This window comes from Sipha flava, unplaced genomic scaffold, assembly GCF_003268045.1.
Source record: "Sipha flava isolate LNK unplaced genomic scaffold, YSA_version1 70_pilon_pilon, whole genome shotgun sequence".
Classification (NCBI taxonomy): domain Eukaryota; kingdom Metazoa; phylum Arthropoda; class Insecta; order Hemiptera; family Aphididae; genus Sipha; species Sipha flava.
Window position 1 is genome coordinate 1,267,925 of NW_020273610.1, and position 22,842 is coordinate 1,290,766.

At 33.6% G+C, this 22,842-nt stretch overlaps 1 protein-coding gene across 3 annotated transcripts; it reads left to right on the top strand.

The window, feature by feature from the left end:
- The first annotated feature begins 1,211 nt into the window (after positions 1-1,211).
- LOC112692079 (annexin B9-like) lies at positions 1,212-22,659 on the top strand. 3 transcript variants are annotated; one of them, XR_003149380.1, is made up of 10 exons: positions 1,212-1,314; positions 10,048-10,105; positions 10,530-10,706; positions 13,931-14,135; positions 14,204-14,283; positions 14,637-14,709; positions 14,828-15,001; positions 15,691-15,872; positions 18,647-18,766; positions 20,181-20,685. XR_003149380.1 is itself a non-coding variant. In XM_025566620.1 (9 exons), exons 2-9 carry the CDS (start codon positions 10,085-10,087, stop codon positions 22,096-22,098), a joined length of 966 nt encoding a protein of 321 aa, XP_025422405.1. In that variant the 5' UTR covers positions 1,212-1,314; positions 10,048-10,084; the 3' UTR covers positions 22,099-22,659. The 3 variants fall into 3 exon arrangements, 2 of the variants coding, with proteins under 2 accessions (XP_025422405.1, XP_025422404.1); XM_025566620.1 differs by lacking the exons at positions 18,647-18,766; positions 20,181-20,685 and adding an exon at positions 22,045-22,659; XM_025566619.1 differs by lacking the exon at positions 18,647-18,766 and having other exon boundaries at positions 20,181-20,682.
- The last annotated feature ends 183 nt before the right edge of the window (positions 22,660-22,842 follow it).

Consider the following 22,842-nt stretch of genomic DNA (forward strand, 5'->3'; position numbering starts at 1 on the left):
AATCATTAAGAATATTTATTAATTACCACAGCATACAAGTTTAACAAAATACTTCAAATCAAAAATGTAACATTATTAAATATCTAATTAAAACTAATTATAGCACGAGACATTATGTTGATCAATACGGTTTCAATAAGTGTTAATTATGGAATTAATTTTTTAAAAATTATACTTTAATGTAGTTATGTGGAACAATTTTTTTTATCGAAACATGCGTACGGTCAATACAATATAATTTTAGTTATCAAAGTAATATGATAAAAATATTCTCGGCAGTGGTTTTGTTCATGTCTGCGTTGTTACTGTCGAACAATTATTATTGAATTATACAACGGAATGAATTTCTTCTACCTAGGTATATGTAGCGAATAAAAATGAAACGTAAACCATCGTTGAAACACAAAACCTATGTCTGAAGCGTTGACGTTTCGGTGTTTAACAATATTCTTGGTCCGGAAAATAAAACTATAATGTTCATGTTTAAAGTTAGTAATACGAATCCGTGTTTAACATCGTTAAATTTTCAACAAGTCGAATACTATAAATAATATTGGCTTTATTATAAGTCCATGTTGAAAACATGTGCAGTGCGTGATTCCAAAGCACAATTGTTTTTCAAATACACGACTAGACAGTTAGATGGTCCTGGTAAAGGTGAACGAATGATAAACGACCAACTCGGAAACCACGCGGCCAACAAAAACGGACGACCGATCCGTATGGTACATCGGAAAGGGTTTTCGAACACGAACGGTCTGAACACCTGATGACCGTTCCTTTTTACGGACGAATAACGGAACTCAGTTGATCTGTCCGCGAAGCCGGAAATTGTATTCGTTAGTTTTGTTTTTACAACACACGAACGCGCGACCAGACGATTCATTGTCGACCAGAAACGTCCGAGCACCGCGCAGAGTTATGCCCCGCGGGGTTTTCACTCGACGAGTCGGACACGATGCGCTGTGGTGCGGATGGGGCGAAATGTCTGGAATCGACGGACATTTCATCGACACTTGCATAATACAACGACCGTTTTCGTGCCTAACGTCCGGAGTTCAGCAGTACGTTTGCTTTACGAACGTTCACTGATATAATGTACCTGTGTTGCGATTACGATCGCGCCGTATACGCTCGCACGGCTCGGCGGAATGGACGTCCGCGTGTCGAGCGTACCGAAACGAAAATCGATCGGCCAACGGCGAACGCGTCACGGCCGGCAGCCGGCAGTCTGACTGGCACCGTCGTCGCGGACGAACCGTTTACTACCGTTCACGCGCAACCGTTATCCGTTCCTGTTCCGCACTCCTGTCGGTAAGCATACTTTTCTCGTACAACGCTTACCGTTCGTCGCTCGTGACGAGGATCACCGTTGGCTGGTTGAACACGGCGGGCCGTGCACTGCTGCGAGATCACTACGTGGACGACATGGTTAGCCGATCGGAACGGTTTGAAATCTGCACTTTCAATCCGAACGGTTATAACGTTGCGCAGGGCCAGATTTAGGGGGGTATGGGTAGAGGGCCCGGGCTCCGGTACTCCCGTTGAATGTGGTTTTCTTGTATCCAAGCATAAAACACAATAAAACGTTTGCAAAATAGATTTCAACCACAACTCGAATAAAAATGTTCAACCGTTGAAACTGAATATTCAATAACTATCAATATATTTATATATTATAATTTTATAATATGAATTTAAACGAGTCTTACTACCTTTATTGTTTCATCCCAACAAATCGTTGTTTTCTCATAACCGAAATTCTGAATATTTGGAATTTTGATTATTAGATATGTGTAATCGAAAAAAAAAATCTACCCTTAAGAATGGGCCCAGGGCACGCGGGTCCGGAATGATGGTTTTTGCTGGGCGTTGTTCCGCCGGAAAATCGATGTTCGAAAAACGTGCCGAAAACAGCAGTGCGACAGCTATTATTTACGTTCACAACGATCGACTTGCACGCGCGGAAAATGAAATTAACGCACGTTTCCATTACTGTTAACGGCCTTGGACGCGGACCACTCGGTCGCGTGTAAAAATCCGACGCGTCACATTCCGTACACTCGAAAAAGCGAAAACACCATCCAGTCACGGGACGTCGGTCGTCGTAAACGTTTTAACGAGCAGAGATTTTATGGGTTGTTTTAATTATTTTTTCCCGACAAATTGTGTAAATTATTTACCGCGCTGCGCGTGCTGGATCCATTAACAATCGTCCGCCGGAAAAATCATCGTTTTTCACAAAAACATGTTACCGTTTCAAACGATCCGAATTTTCAACAGACGTTCGTCGTCTTCGACCGCGATCGATTGCACTTGTTTGAAACCCCGTTCTTTAAATCCACACGCGGTATTGTTTGAAATCCATGCGAACGGATTCCGGAAACATTTGTACATTTTTATCGGAAACATATGTTTTTCAGTTCTGGACGTATCCTATACGTTACGTATTTGCACGTAAATATAATTTAGAACGGGTTAGCTACTATTGGTTAACGTTTAGCCTGTACAAGTTGTGGTTAGATGTATAGGTTTTGGTGAATTTATACTTCTTATCTAATTGCTTACATGTAATTGTACATGTAATTACTTATCTCGTTTCTAATACAATGATATTCAGGTAAAGTTGTTTTTGAGTCTTCTAAAACTCAAATTTATGAAACTGTCACTTATGATTGTTGAATATGAATTTTTATACTCCAAAAGATAAAGATATATAACTATCATAATAGTTAAAATGAAAGTATGTTCATGTTATATGCCATTAAAAGTTAAAAACTATAAACGAATTTTACGAATATTCTAATATAATATTCATGCACGATGGTATTATTTCAAAACAAGAATATAATCTTCCCTGTGTGTATGGAAATACTTCATATTGCAATTTTGCTTATTCTACTTATTACTTATAAACGATTGTAATCGATTGATCTGTATAGTATTTGAAATTATATTATCGGATTGTTCAACATAGGAATGCGGTAGATATTTTATTTCAAACGTCTGAAAATCCTTTCCAAACAATATCTTTGTTTAAAATTTATATCTTAACTTTAGATCATTCGTATAGAATTTCAACTTTCCTCGCATATTGGAATATTAATTATTTTCGTTGCGTTACAATAAAGTAGGTCTATGCTATGTTGAAAGCGTGTTATTATTATCACAGCTCGAAAAATATTCCAAATAGTGTGAATTTTTTACAATAACAAAAACGTCATGATTGAAAACAATAAGAATTCAATTATTGTTCATCGATCGGTTAGTGATTGATAATACGACGCGTGATCCTATAACATATATTTGTGAAATGCGAAACTCATTAAAAATGACCTTTTATCCACAATATTACTATTTTAAAATACGTAGTAAAATTGGTTTTTATTTTTAACTCAAACCAATAGCTATTATAAATAATTATTATCTACAACTAATTTTCAATAAACCATTTTCGTCGAATCAGCCTGGATAAATTTATTTTTAATATTAGTTTTTAAATTAATTACTCGAATAATATTTTATAATTATATGTATATTAAGCCATTTAGTGGAGCCCATATAATTTCGAATAAATAAATAAAATATAGTAAAAATAGTTATATTGTTAATCCAACGAAATTATTTACGCTTGAGGCGCCACCAATTTATTTTTTTCTTTTATTTATTTTGTTGGAACAAATTATCTACTCCTTTAAGCCGAAGCTTTTGTTGGAGTAGAGAGTTACATAATTCTGCTAATATATAATATTATTAAGAGAAAAAAGGAAAAAATGAAACAAATAATATTAAGAAAAATAAGATGGTAAACCAAATGTGTACAATATTCGAACAAAAAACAAAATTATTAAGTATATACAAGTGTTAAAAAGGGAAAAAATAAATAAACATATAAATAAATATAATATTTATCAAAGAGCCAAATATGAAGTATTTTTCTTTTGTTAAAATTACATATAAAATAAAATTAAAAAACAGAAAACTAAAAATTAGAAAATAGCCAACTATAAATTATATTTCTCCTGTGTAATATCCCGGTGTAAATATCTTTTTCATTTAAAATAGGCAATTCATTAAAATTTCTGGGACCTAGATAGTTAACAAAGGATTGACCAAAAGATTTTTTGGTTTATTTAATCGGTAGATCAATACATTCTGTTTTCTCTGATATCATTAAAATTTAATTTATGGATATGTGATGAAATAATTTTTTTAATTATGTGGAGTATTACAATTTTTTTATAAAGAATTCTTATTGGCAATGCACCTAGCATTTTATAATTTAAATTAGTAGAGCCTTCTAGTGATTTTTTATTTAATATTATTCTTACTATGCAATTTTGATTTTGTTGTACATTATTTGAATTATTGTCTTTAACACTACCCCAAACTAGAAGGCCATATTGAATAAACGATTGGTAAAACGCAAAATATGTTTACGTATAGTTGTAATCGGTAATATTTATGATCGAATTTATAAATTATACAACGTAACTTGCTCACTAGATTATTTTTATGAAGATCCCACTTTAAGTTATTGTCAAATATGGTAGCTAAGTAGCGGATTTTAACAATTTCTTTTATCTCCTTACAGGTTTGCTGGTTACATTTCTTATATTCATTACAGTTATGTATAATTAGAGAGAAGTTTAGACTAATTATTTTATTTATTGAAAACTTCATATACATGATTTTATCATAATTTAAAAAGAGGCCTATATTCTTTAGGCAAGAGTTAATTAGGTTAAGTTCTTTTATTGCTTTGTGATTTACTTCTTCCCACGAATTATCTGATAACAACAAGCATGTATCATCAACATAAGTAACAATTTTTCCACCTATTTTTAAATCACATATTTCATTGATATATAATAAGAACAGAATTGGGCCGAGCATACTACCCTAAGGAACACCATATTCCAAAATGTTTTCATCACTAAAAGAATCATTCAATTTAACTATTTGCTTTCTATTTGATACATAACTATAAAACCAATTTAAACTTCTATTAGTAGTACCGAAACTCAGTAGAATTTTGGAAGGAATGTTGTGATGTATGGTATCAAGCCTTTGCTAAGTCTAAAATAACAGAAAATACTTTTTTATCATCATCTAAGTTCTCATATAGAAATTGGATAACCTCATACAGTGCATTTACTACTCCTAAACCTGAACTGAAACCATACTGATTCTTTGATAAAAATTGTTATTTTCTAGGTACCTACTTAACTAATCTTTACTTAATAGTTTTTTCAAAAATCTTAGCAAAATTGGTTAACATAGAGATCGGTCTGTAATTAGTCATACTTTTTTGATCTCCTCCCTTGAATAAAGGTTTGATAATGGTCAGGTTAAAATTATCTGGAAAATACCACTCTGAATACTTAAATTAAAAATATTTTCAAGAGTTTTCACAGTTTATACTTTGTTCTTTTAGCACATTATTTTCTTCTCTTATTTCTTTTAGAGCAGACAGTACGTCTCTGATCTACTCACCTAAGTTGTCGAATTTGTTGCTCATAAAATTTACAGAATCTGTTAGATCCTTTAAGTTGTAATCTGCAGTGAAATTATTTGCGACAAAGTTCTTTTTTTGACTATTTTTTCTAGGAGATTGGGATATTGTATTTAAATCAATTTTACACTTCACACGTGACCATTTTAGCCTATTGGCTTTAGACATTTTTCGAAAATTAACTTCTGTCATGGCCATACAATTAAAGTGATAAAACTCATTGCATATTAAACAATTTAATGCATCATCATCAATGATGTCTTCATTACACGAATTGCATAACATGATTAAGACGCCATAAGTACGCAATATAAGTTGAGTAATTAATATAATAAACAAAAACAAGAAAAAGAGATACGAGACCACATTGACTGAATACGTCTGAAACCGTCTATAGCTAAACGATAACTGAAACAAACCAATGTTTGTAATTATTTTTTTATGTACTTAGGTATTATAATAAACAAACAATTTTTGTACACCCAACTATTATGTGGGGCTTCCGAATTAATTTTAAGTACGAGGCCCTAGGCAATAGCCTAAGTTACCTGCCCGCTAACGACGGCACTGGTATAACTAATTATTGTAGCTTTATAGTTTTCGACATTTGGTGACGGAATATATTTTAATTGTTCGATACTATTGTACACTATATGGACGTCATTTGTTCCAAAATCAATATGCTGCCCTTTGATTATTTACGTAGATATATTTTCAATGCTATTCAAAATGCATTGTGTAACTAGAATATATGTATTATTATTCTTCAGAATACATTGTTATATAATGCCTACATATTTTTATCACTCTATCGTTTATTATTTTAAACTTTCATTCAGTAGTAATATAAGAAGCTTAGAATAAACTGTCAACCCAGAGGGAGACATTCGCCCCCATTAAAGAATCAGGAAAATTTAATTAAATTAAAAATGAATTAATGAGAACACGTACTATAATATACCATTAGTATGATTAAATTAAAACGTTTCGACAATTACGATTTCACGTAAAAATTACTAATTACAAACGTAGTGATATTTAGTTGAACAATTTCGTTATGATATTATAATAATTAAATATATTAGAGTACATGTTATTCGGTACACAACCTTCTTAACCGTTTTTAACTTAATATATGCTAAACTTCAGGTTTTTTAATTAAAAATAATTTTTGTTTCATATATGTGTAATATGTGCTATTGTGTTTTTTATTATTTTGCATTTTATGCCACTATAGAAAAAATTGATAATATTAAAAATGGAGTATCCTTATTATATTAGTCGGTCGTTTCTAACTTCAATCCATCATAAGATTATTTATACATACATAATTTTTATCTTGCCAAAAAAGTTTAATTTAAATTAATTATGATATGTTTTATAAATAAAATAACATTGGATCATACTGCAGCGTTATACAAAGCATCACGCAGAATTATAATAACGTAAAATAAACGTTAATATCATAAGAGCTTATGCGAATCACATGATAATAAATTGTTGTTGCAAATTGCAGTGTATTTATATCATACACTCCTTTTAAAAAACAGTGAACCTATGTGATCGACAAAATGAATTATTAATTATTGATAAATCATTACAAGTCACTTATCACCGATACAAGTGTTACGGTTAATAATAAACTAAGAATTATCACTTAGTCAACTTTCATATCTTAGCGTTGAAAAAAAAAACACTAAAAAAGTTTTTAACCCAAAGCGTTGTTCTGTTGTTTAATATAATAATATAACCGTTAAAATGATTATTAGTACATTTTTTAATCATACTCAAAAATATTATAAATTGCCCATGGTTAAAAAGCAGGAAAATAAATTATAAAATCAAAAGAATATACGAGAGATATCAAATAACATGAAAACCTTTTCGGTAATGAGCTTGATATTTAATGATATTGAAATCGTACATGAAATTCAATTTTTCACACGCGAAATCGGTTAGCAATGCTCTATTTCGGATTGCGTTCGAGGAAATTAAGATATCCTCTTAAGTTGTATGCAGAGAAAAATCAACGGCGATGTGCAAAATAATAAAACGTTTATAAGCGACAGATCATCGTTTTCACTCGTAAAGTGCATTCGCTCGTACGCGTCGTTTCATCAAGAGCCGAGTGATTAAGAGTAATCCTAACCTAATGCGGGCAGGATATAATATGTGTCACTAAACAACATTTTATCGCCACGTATTCGGTACAAGCAATAGGCTGACGTGATCCGGTGTGAATGCTGCTCTGCAAAAGGCGTTTTGTTATAACATTGTGCACTCGGCGGTAGAGAAAATAAATGAGAATCCCGATGGTAGGGGAGTTGAAATCCCCACCTGTAGAAATACATAAAAACATCGGTGTTGTTCGATATTATCCTCGATTCGAGCACGTTGCATTTCACAGCTGTTATTCTTACGCGTACGCGGTCGTATACAATCTCGTTACGACCTACGTTAACAAAACAAAAAATCAACATGCTCATAGAGAGCGCTTATTATATTTATACTACTCGTTTTTGTACTGTTAACAAAATTTATTCGAAAACTTAATTGTTTTTGTGACCCGGTGTTGGTGCACGAAAGTTAGAGTTTACATTACAGTACATCATATATTTATATACAGGACCAGCAACATAGTACAGTCTTTCGCATGACGTATACACCATCACTGTTGTCAGTCCAAGGACAAACATACTACTCTTCTTCCATTAGAAAAAAAAAACACCTTAGGTAACCTTCGAGTTCCATTAGGTTTAAGTCACGCGTATTGATAATAATCACGGATTCGTTAATAATTTCATGTTAATAAGTTTCCTCGTAAGTACTCGACTCGTCGTTGTAGGTATTACGGTTTATTAATGCGCAACGTTTATAATAAGTTAGTCATAATAATATTATCGCGTTGAAAACTATCGATTGCGATACGATTATTACTATGTTATCTTTCTACGATATCGATTGGTAAACAAAATATAAGATCTGTAATCGAGTTGTGGAAATAACTTGTTCGATTATTAACTTATTCGCCAACGGCGTACAGAAAACATTACATTCAAGTCAACGTGAACCGTTAAATTATTCTATGATTAATCCTGTAATAATTCGGTATGTTCAAAAGCTTGGCGTATCCCAGACTCAACTTGACGATAAGCCTGTCCGTAACGCCAGTGGTGTATACATAACTTTTGAATGATAGGGGGGGGGATCAGTTGCAAAAAAAAATTATTATGGAAGGAGAATTCCTAAACCTAAGTACCTTTATATAATAAGTAATAAAATATATAATTTATATATATATATTGAATGTGTCAGAATAATAATTTACAATATATCCTTGCAATATTTATATTTTTTTGTTTCTTTAAAATTCCCTTACATTAAGAACACTATTTTATACAATTTTAAAAAGACCTATAGGGGGATCTGACCCCCACATCTTCCCCTTGTATACACCCCTGCGTAACACATATCTTGCTAGTGGGTGTTCAAGGTGACAGTTTCGATTGATATGTAACCTTAGAGAAGTTTAAAAGGAATCTCACAAAAAACGACCTCAAATAATTCGTCGTTAAAATTAAACCATTATTGTGTGCGTTGACATCGTTCGAATTCCTGTAAAATAAACAGTTTTTATACATAAAATTATGAGCTCGGAGTACACAAACCGATTGAATCAATTAAAAATAAATTGTGATTTCAGAACACTCCTTCGATTGATAAACGCGCGTGCACAGGGTCGTCTTTCAAAACATCGTAAACGTCACAGTACGAATGTAAAACTAATAACAATGTTTGTTTGCGTGACTTATTAATAATGCGTATGTTTTGACACCAATGTTTTTCAATTACGAAGTTATTTCATTATCATAAGTATGAACAGTATTTTTTAAATTTCTACTCATGACTAATTTGAAAAATATGATTTCATATTGCTTAACGTTACAGCGAAGTTTTCGCGTGCCTAGGTGCTACACTGTACACGTAAACTTATATGGGGACGTTCACAAACATGAAAATTGATTTTCGGGGGGTGGATAAGAGACTAAAATGCGGTAGGGCGTGACACGACCGGTTCTCGTTCGAAAATTGATGGGAAAAGAAAAATTAATTTTACTATATTATAACACCAAAAACGCCATCAGTAGTGTTGGCATTTGATTTGATTTTAACTATGGCGTTTGAACAAAAAATATATATTGTTTCGCAGTGGAATCGGCCGTCTCGCACGGTTCGAAAGACCCTGTACACGAATATTACTACACGTACGTTCATAATGTAATGTGCACTTTTGTGTGTTAATATGTTTATCCGGAGTGGGGACGATGCAACGCGATCACCCGTAGAGGAATAGCTTCACGTTTTTCTTTTTTTTTTTTTTTTTTTCATGGCTATGACTCATGCTAAATTTAACGCCGACAACAAACATTAACATCACAGAATACTCTCTCGGTTCAGTCTGTGCCGGCCGGTCAACGCGTACAAACACCGTCCTACGATATTCAGTACATTTACTTTGTTTTTCGTTTCAGTACACTCCGCCGTTCGTCGCCACCGACCGATATCGTCATGTCTTACTACGCGACTAGAGTGAGTATACCCGCGGACAGCCCGTGGTTTAACATATAATATTAAATATAATATTAATGTAATATATACATAACTATATAGACTAACTGTAATACACCGCGAACAGTGACGTATTTGAGATTTTTCTCAGATAACTAGGACGTTAATATTAATCCAATAACGAAATGTAAATATCCATAGTTATATCAATCGGCATAAATTTAACAACGATAGATGATTGTTATCGTGTCGTAAAAATTTCAAACATTCATATAAGACTAAAGTAATACCATAATTGAAATGTGTATTCAGAGAAAAAAAAAAAAGCTCAATCACAACCCTATAAATACACCACTAAAAATGAGTATAAAATGCTCTGTCGTTGTACTGTGTACGAGTAGCAATCGTTAACCGATAACTATTATTTTCTTCTTGTTTTATTCAGTGCACTCCCACGGTACGCCCGGCCGAGGATTTCGACGCCAACGCCGACGCCACTGTTCTCAGAACCGCCATGAAAGGATTCGGTACGGATGAACAAGCCATCATTGACGTGTTGGCCAGACGATCCAACTCTCAGAGGCAGGAGATCAAAGAAGCGTTTAAAACGCTCTACGGAAAGGTATACATAAAAAAGAAAACAAACCCTGTTATTTTTTGTATATGATTTTGTTTAATTAATTATTTTTTACTGGAAAACAATACCATATTTCCTCAACTTAAAAGCTGTAGTCCACAGAAAAGAGTTACGCAAAAAAAAAATAAAATTTATTAACTAATAAAAAAAATGTACATATTAATAAGATTAATAATTAGGCTCAAATAAGTATTTTAGTATTTATAACACATGGGTCCTGAAATAACCTACTTTATTTATGACCTATTTTGCGGGTTATGATATCAAAAAGATTATAAATCGATGCCTAATATCAATGTTTTCAATATGTTATTTTCATTCAGAAGACATAAATACTGTATTTCCGAGCGTTGCGTAAACCGATCGATGTTGCGGTCGGTTGACCTTAAAAACGAAGAAAAATATTTTTCGTTTTTACATAGGTACCATACGCATTGTAAAAATATTTAAACATCGCAAGTATCTCATATACGTTCGCATACTTCGGGAGTGGGAGTCTCTGCGGTTATTCGGTTCGCTTTCGTTCGCACCAGTCGGTCTGAAATCAATTAAACCGTACGTTTTTATTTTTTCCATTTTAAATATAGTATACAGTGTGTCTAAAAATTGTTGAGAAATCCTACGTTTTTGTATAGTGAAGATTACACGCAGATTAACGCACATATAATCGCACGATTATAATATAAAATATGTACCAGGTTTATAATATACCTGTAAATTCAATTAAACGTTAATTTAATTTAATTAACGTTTATTTGCTGTATAATATGCTACCGGAAATTTATATACCTGCACATTTAAAATTTCTAAACTTTCTAATCACTCCGTATAGTCTACCATTGATACCGGATGATACTACTTGCGCTGCGGCCATGATTCGTTTTGACTCGGCAAAATACAAAACACGCGTTCAACGATAACCCTGTTGTAATGCACAGCAATAAAGTTAAGAGTATAAATTCGTTCAAAGTATACACCAATCACCGCTTATTGTATTAATTTTGGGACTTGGTATTTAAGTACGTTAACCGAATAAGTAAATAGGGCGAAAGAACCGCGAAAAAAATTCCCCCATGTTTTATTCAAAAAATATAAACCAATTTAAAACATTAATTAAGAAATATATTTTTATTTATTAAGCTTAGCTTCGCGAAGATATTCACACATAATAATCACATAATATATGGGTCAAATAAAAAATAGAAACATTTGTTTCTGTCACTGACAAAAAATAAACAATTTTTTTTCACTGAGAATTTGCTCCATAATGTTTAAATGACGCTAAAACGAAATCTAAAATACATGTACCTAAATTATTTTTTATAGAAATCTATCTTATTATTAATTATTAATGAGTTTTTCAATGACTCTATAAATTTCTGTAGTGATGAGTCTAATAAACGAATTTGTTTTTTTTTTGTGTGTTAGTTTACATGCAAATTAAGACATCCAGTTTTAAGTCTAATAGAGGCAAATTAATCAAGTAACCATGGCCCAATAAGCAACTATTATTATGTGTATACGTTTACGTATAATATAATATCATATGCTTCCCGAACGAGTTTCACTAATTTTTTTAGATTTATTAACATATTAACTATATGCAAATGTTGTATTAATTTCATAATGTTCCTAAACGACTAATTATTCACCCGTATGCACTATAATAATAATTGTAAATTTAATATGCATTTCAAAATTTATTTTTATTTTTTTTTTTGTTTATTCTACATAATTTATCAAATACCTTCAAATGTTTTGCCAACTGTCAACAGAAATTACGAGCACAGATAGTTGTTTGCTGATTTACTACGCCAGTGCTTCCCAAACTTTTTCAACTCACGGTGCCCTTTTTGATGTAAGGTTTTTTTAGGGCACCCTTCGCCATGTCATAACACGACTAATCATAAGGAAAATTTTAGACCGTATAGTATTTCACGACGGCGTGACACCCCTTTACAGACATCGTGGCGCACACTTTGGGAACCGCTGGACTACGCGATACATTTTGTATACTTGATGTAATTCATTGTGAATTCTATGACGAAATAAAGAATTTTCTAATAGTAAAATGTTTCATATGATTTGATATGATCTAAATCTCTAAACCATTGCATCTAAATAAAACTCGTCATTTGTGTCGTGTAGTTAAATAGTTAGAATGTCGTGATTTCTGCAGCATATAACATTATAATGAAACGACCATTATATGTTGAAATCATTAGGTTAGGTTAATGTGTTAATATTAATTTCTTTAATTGACAATAAATAACGATATCATATTGTACAATTATAAGATGCCAAAAGTCTGTGTTTTCTGAAAATAGTCGCGTTGGCCTTGGTCAATGGCATATTCTGTCAAAATTTTGCAGCAGTCGAATTCATCGTAATTCTAGAATCCTTTCTGCTTCGGACAATTGTAATTTATTATGAACAGTTTTACATTAAAGTTTTTCATAAAAATACAATTTAATAAACTATTGTCCGACACTAAATGTACAAATCATTACACATTATTACAAACTGTACATTGCTTTCGTCAAAAAAATGCCTATCTAATAGATTGCAAATAAAATACTAATTTCTAAGACCTTAATTGGATGTGATAATTGTCCGTTTAATCTAAATGTAAAGTTCAAACAAATGCATAGCGTATGATAAAATTAATTATCTGTAGCCGGAATATGTTCATAATGAATATCAATATTTCATGACACATTGTCTTATAGGTTACAAACAAAAAAGTGTTTACATTTCTAACAACAGTAATAACGATCATTCAAACCAATTGCTATCTCCACGATTTCGAATCAAATCGAAATGCGAATATCACGTTATAACGTACGCTATTGAAGTGAAAAAATAACTGCCTTCCTTTAAATGTTACGGTATACCGAAACAATAGTGCCGTTCGTATGTCGCGGTGGTTCCGACGGTATTTATTTTAAACGTTAAATTCGTGGCCTTATCGTTGCTGTTATTGACGCAGACGAAGGACGTGTGTTATCGTCGAACTTAGTTATTATTCTTTTGTCCGTCCAACACCGCGTATTGTTTCGCATTACTTCCCGCGGTGCACTTCGCATCGGCGGTACCACCCTATCGCGCGAATCTACGCGTTATCGTAACAACCGTGTCAAGAAAACGCGCGTAAAAGTACGTCTGTGAACCGCAAAATGTAAACAACAACATACTTCGTGGACTTTTAGGACTTGATCGACGATTTAAAAAGCGAACTCGGCGGGAACTTCGAGAACGCCATCGTCGCTCTGATGACCCCGCTACCGGAGTTCTACGCCAAGGAGCTGCACGACGCCATCAGCGGCGTGGGCACCGACGAGGAGGCCATAGCCGAGATCTTGGGCACGCTCAGCAATTACGGCGTCCGCACCATTTCCTCCGTCTACGAAAACCGTAAGCTATCCTTGTCCTACGAAGTGCATAACAGGTTGTGCAGGATAATAAACGTTTTCGTTTTACAGTGTACGGAAACTCGTTGGAAGACGATCTGAAATCCGACACTTCGGGATCCTTCCAAAGACTGCTGGTGTCGTTGTGTTGTGTAAGTACCTCCTAACCCGTTACCTAAACATACGTTCCTAAAACATCGACACGCGCGACCAACTGAACGACGAGTGTGTTTACCAAACGCCGGTCGCTTCAGCGTTTCGCGGGTTTAGAGTAAATGGATTTTTTACGTTACTTATGGGCTGGGAAACGATGAACGTTACATTTAGTGCGAATTGTACACGCAGCATCGATTCACAGTCTAAAGGGAAAAAGTTTAAAGCACAGTCGATTCTGGCGGATAAACATTTGTCCCTCGTCCTCCTGTCATCTATAATACGAGTATATGTAATGTAAATTTATACATGATATATTATAAGACGAAATATCTTCGTATCGTTGTTCCAGGCCAACCGCGAGGAAGACGTGGAAGTCGATCGCAGTGCCGCAGTCGCTGACGCTCAGGCTTTGATCGATGCTGGTGCGTTTACCGTATTTTGCAGTTTGTTTTTTCGATAAAAAAAAAAAAAAAAAAACTTCGAAAAAATATTTAATAACGTTATGTGTAACCATCGTTATTACCGGTGTTCTCGTTTCAGGCGAAGCTCAATGGGGCACAGACGAGTCGACTTTCAACTCGATCCTGGCCACTCGTTCCTATCCGCAGCTGAGAGCCATTTTCGAAGAGTACGAAAACCTCTCCGGCAAGGATATAGAAGAAACCATCAAGAACGAGACTTCCGGCTCTTTGGAACATGGTTTTCTTACAATCGGTATACATACTAAAGCTAAGGTCATCCCTTATTCTCTGTCTACCATTATGGGCGATGAATTCTTAACGTCTAAAAATATGATTTGATTTTGCCATACTCACTATCGCCGTTCAAACAGAACAATTTTAAACATTAATATCACGGTTTTATAGATGATATTTCTTTAAAATATTAAAATTTATACATTTCCATCAACATTTTTAGTAGGTAGACATAATAATATTAATTTATTTTTTAATTTATTTTTATATCTTTCTACGATTAACTGTACCTTCGTATCGTACAATGTAAACTGTATAATCACCGTTGAAGTTTATAAACTATTCTTGACAATATTGTATTTATAAACCATATAATTATAGTGCATTTTACTATACCACTGATTTTCATATAGAATATAATTTCTCTAATACGACGAGGTCAGTACAATCGATACTTTTTCCATCATTGAAATTAATTGACTACGGTACAAATTATTTCTTATGCGTTTATATATCAGTTGAATTAAAGAGTGAATATTCCTTATACAACTTAAAAATATAATACATAACTCTTAGATTTCATACAAGTATGATACAGGTTCATCATAACATATTACAGTTACATGAGGTTTAGCACCTCCTTTAATAATTATCGTCCTATGCATTGATACTATATTTTTGGATATTATCTGTCGTTTCTGTCCGCAGTGAAAAGCGCTAAGAAGAAGAGCGACTACTACGCCAATCAGCTGGAAGCTTCCATGGCAGGAATGGGCACCAACGACCGTCAGTTGATCAGAATCATCGTGGGCAGATCCGAGATCGATTTGGGTGACATTAAACAGTCTTACGAGAACATTTACGGTACACCGTTGGTAGACCGAATCTCCGTAAGTTTCTCGGCCGTCTATTAGACGTCCGTTTTATTTACCCACATAATATTACAATTAACGACTAAAAAGCAATTACAACACGATTTATATTCATAAATTGTCTAATAAAGTAATTGGCAATAAGTATGATAAGACGTACGTGTTAGTATACACGTCGTTCCAGTAAAACGCTGAGGTTGAGGACGTAAACGCTTCACAGCTGCTGCTGCAGTTGTCTGTAAAAACAAACGAACTGCAGTATACGATAAAGTTTCCTGATGCCGTAAATATGATTTCGCTTTGTTTTTGACTCTGTAATGTTAGATTACGCTCGCCGATAAAATATAAATATAACAGCTCGTTGATATAAAATATTTTGTTGAACTAATTTCGATTTAATATTATATAATATGATATAACAATTTAAGAGTATATTCTTGTCCGTGGGGTACGAGTATTTCCAAAACGTTTTTCCATTTTTTATACGGTTCGCGTGAATTGATTGCGATACACTATTACTGAATGTACGATAGTTAATGCGTTTTAGGCAGTATTGAAAATTTTTGCATTCCAAAAACCACTGTTTTTATACCATCGTTGACCTAGTTGTTACAGTTAAATTAATGCATTACGCGTGCCGACGGAGTAATTAGTGATATATTATCATTATCGTTATTTTTCCACGACAATATAGAACTAAACGAGGTATACTATTCGTATTTCGACGTAATATTACGATTTATGACCACATTGCAGACGTGGTAAGTTTGAAAAAATAGGTACATCGTATACGCTATATTCATATCGGTATCACATATACTACTGATTTATATACACTATCCAATGACATTCATATAGTACATTTACAATATGAATGTCATTAGAAATCATACATAAATCAGTACACAAACGTCACTTGTTATATCTTACAATACATGATTATGAATATTAACGTGTACGCGGTACGTAATTAAATCGACGAAAAATTTCTTACGAATTTCATGAAAAACGTTTTTTTTTCTTTTAAATCACCTATAACGTTTTTTGTTGAACGCGTATTGACCCAATGACTGCATTATAATATATATACATATAATATATATATAATACAAGTCACCGCGAATCACTTTTCAGGACCCAAATAGCGCAATTACTGTTTCGTAAACAAAAACGTCGTAAGTCACTGTAAAATGATTTTGAGAAAAATATGTTTCTGTATTTTGCATTTTCTTAAAATTATAACTCTTTTTACATTATAGTTATTTAAATATGATATATTTTTTCCTGTGTAATTTTACCAGACGAATATGATAAAACAAAAATAAATTTTGATTAAATTAATTTTCAGCAAGATATTTTACTTTTCACGTGACACCTTGTATTGGTAATAACTATATAAATTAAAAAAAATGTATTTATTATATTCTTAATGCATAATTTGTATAATTAGCATGTTGGAATATTTTGTCAAAAACTTTGTTTGTTGTCTGAGAGAACTTGAGACAAGTTTTCTTATATATTATCTCGTTATTTTCTTATCATATTATTAATAAAATTTTCTAACATTATTTTCTTTATTAATTTTACAAATTTAAATTGTATAATACTTGAACATGACAACGGTACAATGTTAAGTAAACCGCACTGTATAAAATAAAACTAATAAAACATCGAAAAAATTAACTATAAATAAATTAATCGATCGTCCCACTTGCTTTGCGATAAGTAAACCGGTACGTGTTACTAATCCAAAATGCCGTCAATTATAATTTATACTACATACTAAGATAAAATGCCGTATCTTCAACAATACTTACGGCGTTATTATCTAACACCCACGATTTTTTCTACAATTTACGACGTTTTAGTCATTTGATTATTACTTACATTATATTCTTTTGGAGTAGTTTTACAATTATTGATTTGTTTTTACCTCATTTTGGGACTTACGGCGTTTTTGCTTACAACGGTAAAGTACTTACTTCTATATAAACTCCTACTCTGTAAATTATCGTTGGTTTTTTTTTTTTTTTTTCGATGTTATTGAAAACCAACGCGTCGGAGAGGACGACAACCACCCATTTCCACGCGACGATGAGACTATACTGCACGTTCGATTTGTACAGATAACAGCGCAGAACGCAAAAATTTAAACATTTATACACCCGCAGTCGCATCTTCATGTACCTATACCTGTATAATATAATTTGTAATATGTTGTGTGTGCACTGTAGTCATTTGTAGGCAATGCGCGCAACTGATATCAATACAATGAACTCGAACGATTATTAATCGCGAGCACAGCAGTCTTGATCACGGACGCCCAACGTTAAACATAACGTGTACTATACGCGTCAGTGGTTCTCAATCGATGGTCAACGGTTGTATTGATATATATCAGCCGCTTGGACTTGGACGAGGTTATGAACAATAATAAAGGCTTCAATCGTCTCGTAAAATACGAACGTCAACGCAAACGCTGTCATTTGTGTATGATTTACATTATGTAGTATTGATTACCGAGAAGATGTTTTAAGAGCTGAATCGATTACACGTTTTCATAGTTCTATCTAAGGGTCCGCGGTTTCACGTTGATTGGGAACCACTCCTGCTGTACAGTACTAATCGAACGGAACGATTTTCTCGTTTTCCAACGGGCGTGGTATCTAAACCCAACAGCACACGTATTTTATTATATTGTACGTAACAGGTATACCGCATGCGACCGCGGTCATTATCGGCACTTGACCACTATACGTTGATACATATCGGTTAATGAGGTTTTGTTTTAGGGCGACACCTCTGGGGATTACAAGCGTCTGTTATTGGCCCTCGTGCGCTAGTAGAGCTTTGAAATGCATGAGGAAAGGGCACGTCGATATTCTTGCTTGTACCAACTTTTCATACTTCATGTAAATAACAGATTATTATTTTGCTATCATTTGTTATTAATTTTTATTTGCTGAAAATATTTACGAATAATTATTATATTATTATTACGTTGTGTTAATTATTCATTTGCCAATTTCATTATTATTATCATTTTTTTTTTAACGCGACAAACGCGTAACTACCAACATACATACGTAGATATTACGTAGGTAACCGTGAAGCTGTTGTTTTCGCAGTACATTTCGCGAATTCACAACGCAAAATAGTCTTATGCGTCTCGAGTCAAACTTCGTTTTCGACCGTGTTCTGAAACTGTCAAAGTTAGAATAATTGAATAATTGATCAGAACACGAAATCGAGAAGAACGAATAACTTATTTATTTATTGATAATAAACGTCCTCTTATATGGGCATTTATTCACATCGTTACCGTTCTAGTATTTTTATCGATTTTTAACAGAAGACGGTTTTACACGAGAAAAAAAATTACAAAATAATATGGTGTTCTTATCTAGAGAAAATATTATAGAAAAATAACAATCTTTAATCACGTCGAGTAAGTGGAATAGTCAACAATATTGAAGTTTGACTCGTTTCTTTGGTTTTTTCGCACAATCACCGTACCGTACCATCGACTTGACTTACGCCACGACATCGTATTAAATACCTTAGAATGCAGCACAAAAAATAAAACAATATTATAACACAGAATAACAAAAGCAATAATAATTCGGGGTATCTAACTCTTCGCTTGCATAGTAACACAGCGTCAGTGGTATCCGAACTATATTACGACGAGAGCACGCGCGAGTTATTTTAAGAGTTTTGTTAACAATAAAAAACACGAATGCAACAATTATTGTAAAACGTAATCTTCATGAGAAATATTTAACGCGCAACGAAATGATAATAATCACAATAATATTAATGGCGAATAACTTTATAACGTAGGGAACAAACTTATTTACAGTTTGATCTGTATAAAATGTATTCGCTTCGGATAACTGTTGAAAATACTCCGTTAAAGCCGTTAACCGATCAAAATTGGTTAATTTTGCATACGTTTTATCAACATTTTCCTGTTTATCGTGAAGTAACCATAAGGTTTTATATTAAAATGATTCGTTTTTTTTTTTTTTTTTTTTGATTTCGCTGAAATCTAAATTTTTGCCATCCGCGCACATACAGTTCAGAGTCCTGCTGATAACACAGTACTATAGCGAGACAACATAATGTTCGATAACACGATACATACACGTTTTGTACTCAATTTATTATTCTCAGTGCAATTATTTTACTTAAGAGCGGCGCGTTTGTGTGCGAGAAAAAAAAATATGCGTGTACCCGGAGAAATCGAACCAAAGTTGTATTATTATTATATTGATGGAAAAAATGATTTTAAGCGCTTATATATATTTGTTTTTTTGTTCTCAGAGCGATTGTGGTTCAGATTTCAAAAATTTGCTTATCACACTAGTATTGCAATAAGATATTTAAAAAGCTTATTCATTCCACGGTCGTCGTGAACGTGCACCGATTACTCTACCACCACTACTAGACTAATAAAATTAGTATAAAAAATACTACAAACTAAAAACATTACTACAAACATTTATTTGAACATATTATATACATATTGTATACTTACGGTACAGCAATAGTTGACTGTTTTTCAATCACCATAAATAATATTACACGTACAGTTGGTATTGATATTATAACTATTTTTTTTTATTCCGCCCAAATAATGCCTATAGTATTTTTTTACGAGACGCGTATATCCCAAATTTACCCACTCACTGCTGTAAACATTTTAAGTTAAACGAATATTTTTAATAAGACCTATTTTCGCGCAATACACACGCAGCATTCACATTTAATATGAAGTAACTTTTACACACGATTAATATATTTATACTATATATATATATTATTATGCTATTATAATATTTACACAAATATCGTTAAATAAAATATTTTATTTCTGCGTTGATTTGATTGGCTTGTTATTTATTTGCATACTCTTATACGTACGTACCCACGTACGCCTGCAAGGTTTACTGTTTGGTAAAAAAAAAAATGTTGCACGAAAAAAAACCCAACACTGCTGCTATATTATCGCCTATTATCCTTAATCGGTAGCATAACAATTTACGCGTATTTTGGGTACCTAGAGAATAAGCACTGAAGTGGTATCGGGAAGCACATAATTTAACGTATTTTAATGAATTTTTACGCAACTCGTTGATCGCTAAATGGCGTTTACGAGAAAAGTTTTCTGCGAACGGTAGGTACATCAAGTGCGATTCTTCCAGAGCCTCGGGGAATATCATACGCAGTTATTAATTAGCATAAACGTTTAGTTAAAAAAAAAAAAAAAAACAAAAAAAATTTAAAAACGACGAGTCGCATTTGAATACGTCGCGGCTGACGGGTACAACTCATCGACGGGAATCGAACCGAATTTCGGCACCGGCGTACGGGTAAACCAAGGGCACAACATTTTTCTGCGGTAGTTCTGGTAGTTCAACAGTCGTTTCTTGTTCCGGGACAACGGACGGTTTTAGTAGCAGGACATGCGGAGGATAGCCGGACGCCGTCATCCTCTCGTGTAACGAAATCAACTGCATAAGACCCATCCCCGCGGGGACGGGTTGGATGAAATTCGGTTCCGGTCATTTCGCATTGGCGACCCGCTGAGATCGCGTTGAAACGTAACGTAAACATTGTGCGCAAAGAAATACGTTTTCACATACACCTCAGTAAGATATCGGTTCGGTTTCGTAATACCGACTCTCGCGGCAAACACGAGATCCGTCTCGACCCGTACCAGTCTTATCGTCTCCGTTCAGCCGGTCCACCTTTGGGTCTCGGTCGCCGTTCATAGCAGAATGTCGGCGTCGCCGGACTAGTGCACGATTGGGCATTCACGTGCACCTATGTCGTAAAGTTTAGTGGGGCCTGGAGCAGCTGAAAGCATGGGACCTATACAGTGGTGGTTATGGGGTTAACAGAGTTTCAAGTTGGGGGCAGCGAATATTTTTATCGGCCCTTACATGAGTACTAGATTAACATTTTTAAGCTCAAATTTAAGCTTCAAAGCATAATTAAAGTTTAAACACAGAAAAAATTAGCTTGGTAGCAATACACTTTTTGGATAACCAACTTATTTTGTATTGAGCATTACCGGTGTGGCGGCCCATACAAATATATTCAAACCGTCCAGGGGCAGCAAGAGCACGCCTTGCTGTCCCTGTGCGCACGCCTATGGTACGAGCGAGTGTGTTTTCCGTTTCAGAGCGATTGCGAAGCGGACTGCAAGAGTCTACTGATGGCAGTCGTCGACCAATAAATTCCGCGGCCGTGCCAATATTACTATAATACTCGTACGGCTACGACGAATCTTACTCGTTATAACTGGCGGTTTTATTTCTATATTTTATACATATTATTATATTGTAATCAACAGTGCAGTACTATGTTAACGTCGTCGAGACAAGTCATTCGATATTACGATCAGCACCAGCGGCGGACGCAGAAAAACATTTAGGGGTGAGGGGTTGAAAATATTTAAAAGATGTAAAATGTTTCATTACCCACTCATTTTATAAAACATTTATATTTGTGTATTTTGTTTGCAAGTCTCACGGAAAACTTTGAAATAACAATTAAATGTTTCGGTCAGGTCATTTTTTTCTGATACTTCGGGGAGGAGATTAAACCCTTAATACCCTGCGTTCGCGCTTGTTAAGCACCAATATTTATATTCAGTAGAAGCATACATATATGTACATATGTTAAGCACACGCACATTGGCATCTATTTACTTAATCGTTCCACGTATAACTGTTGAAAACATACAAATATGGCATAGCTTTGTTAATATTATTATTAATTATTATTGTTACACTACTATGATAAAATATTGTCCAAATTATTATAATTATTATAACTGCTTCAATAAATGTTAATTGTTTATTCATTTATAATATTATTTATAGCTCCTGGTAGGTATATATTCATGATCCAGAGTGAGTCAAAAAAAAAAAAAATCTTAAAGTACCTAAGACCAACTTTCAATAATTCACATTTTTAA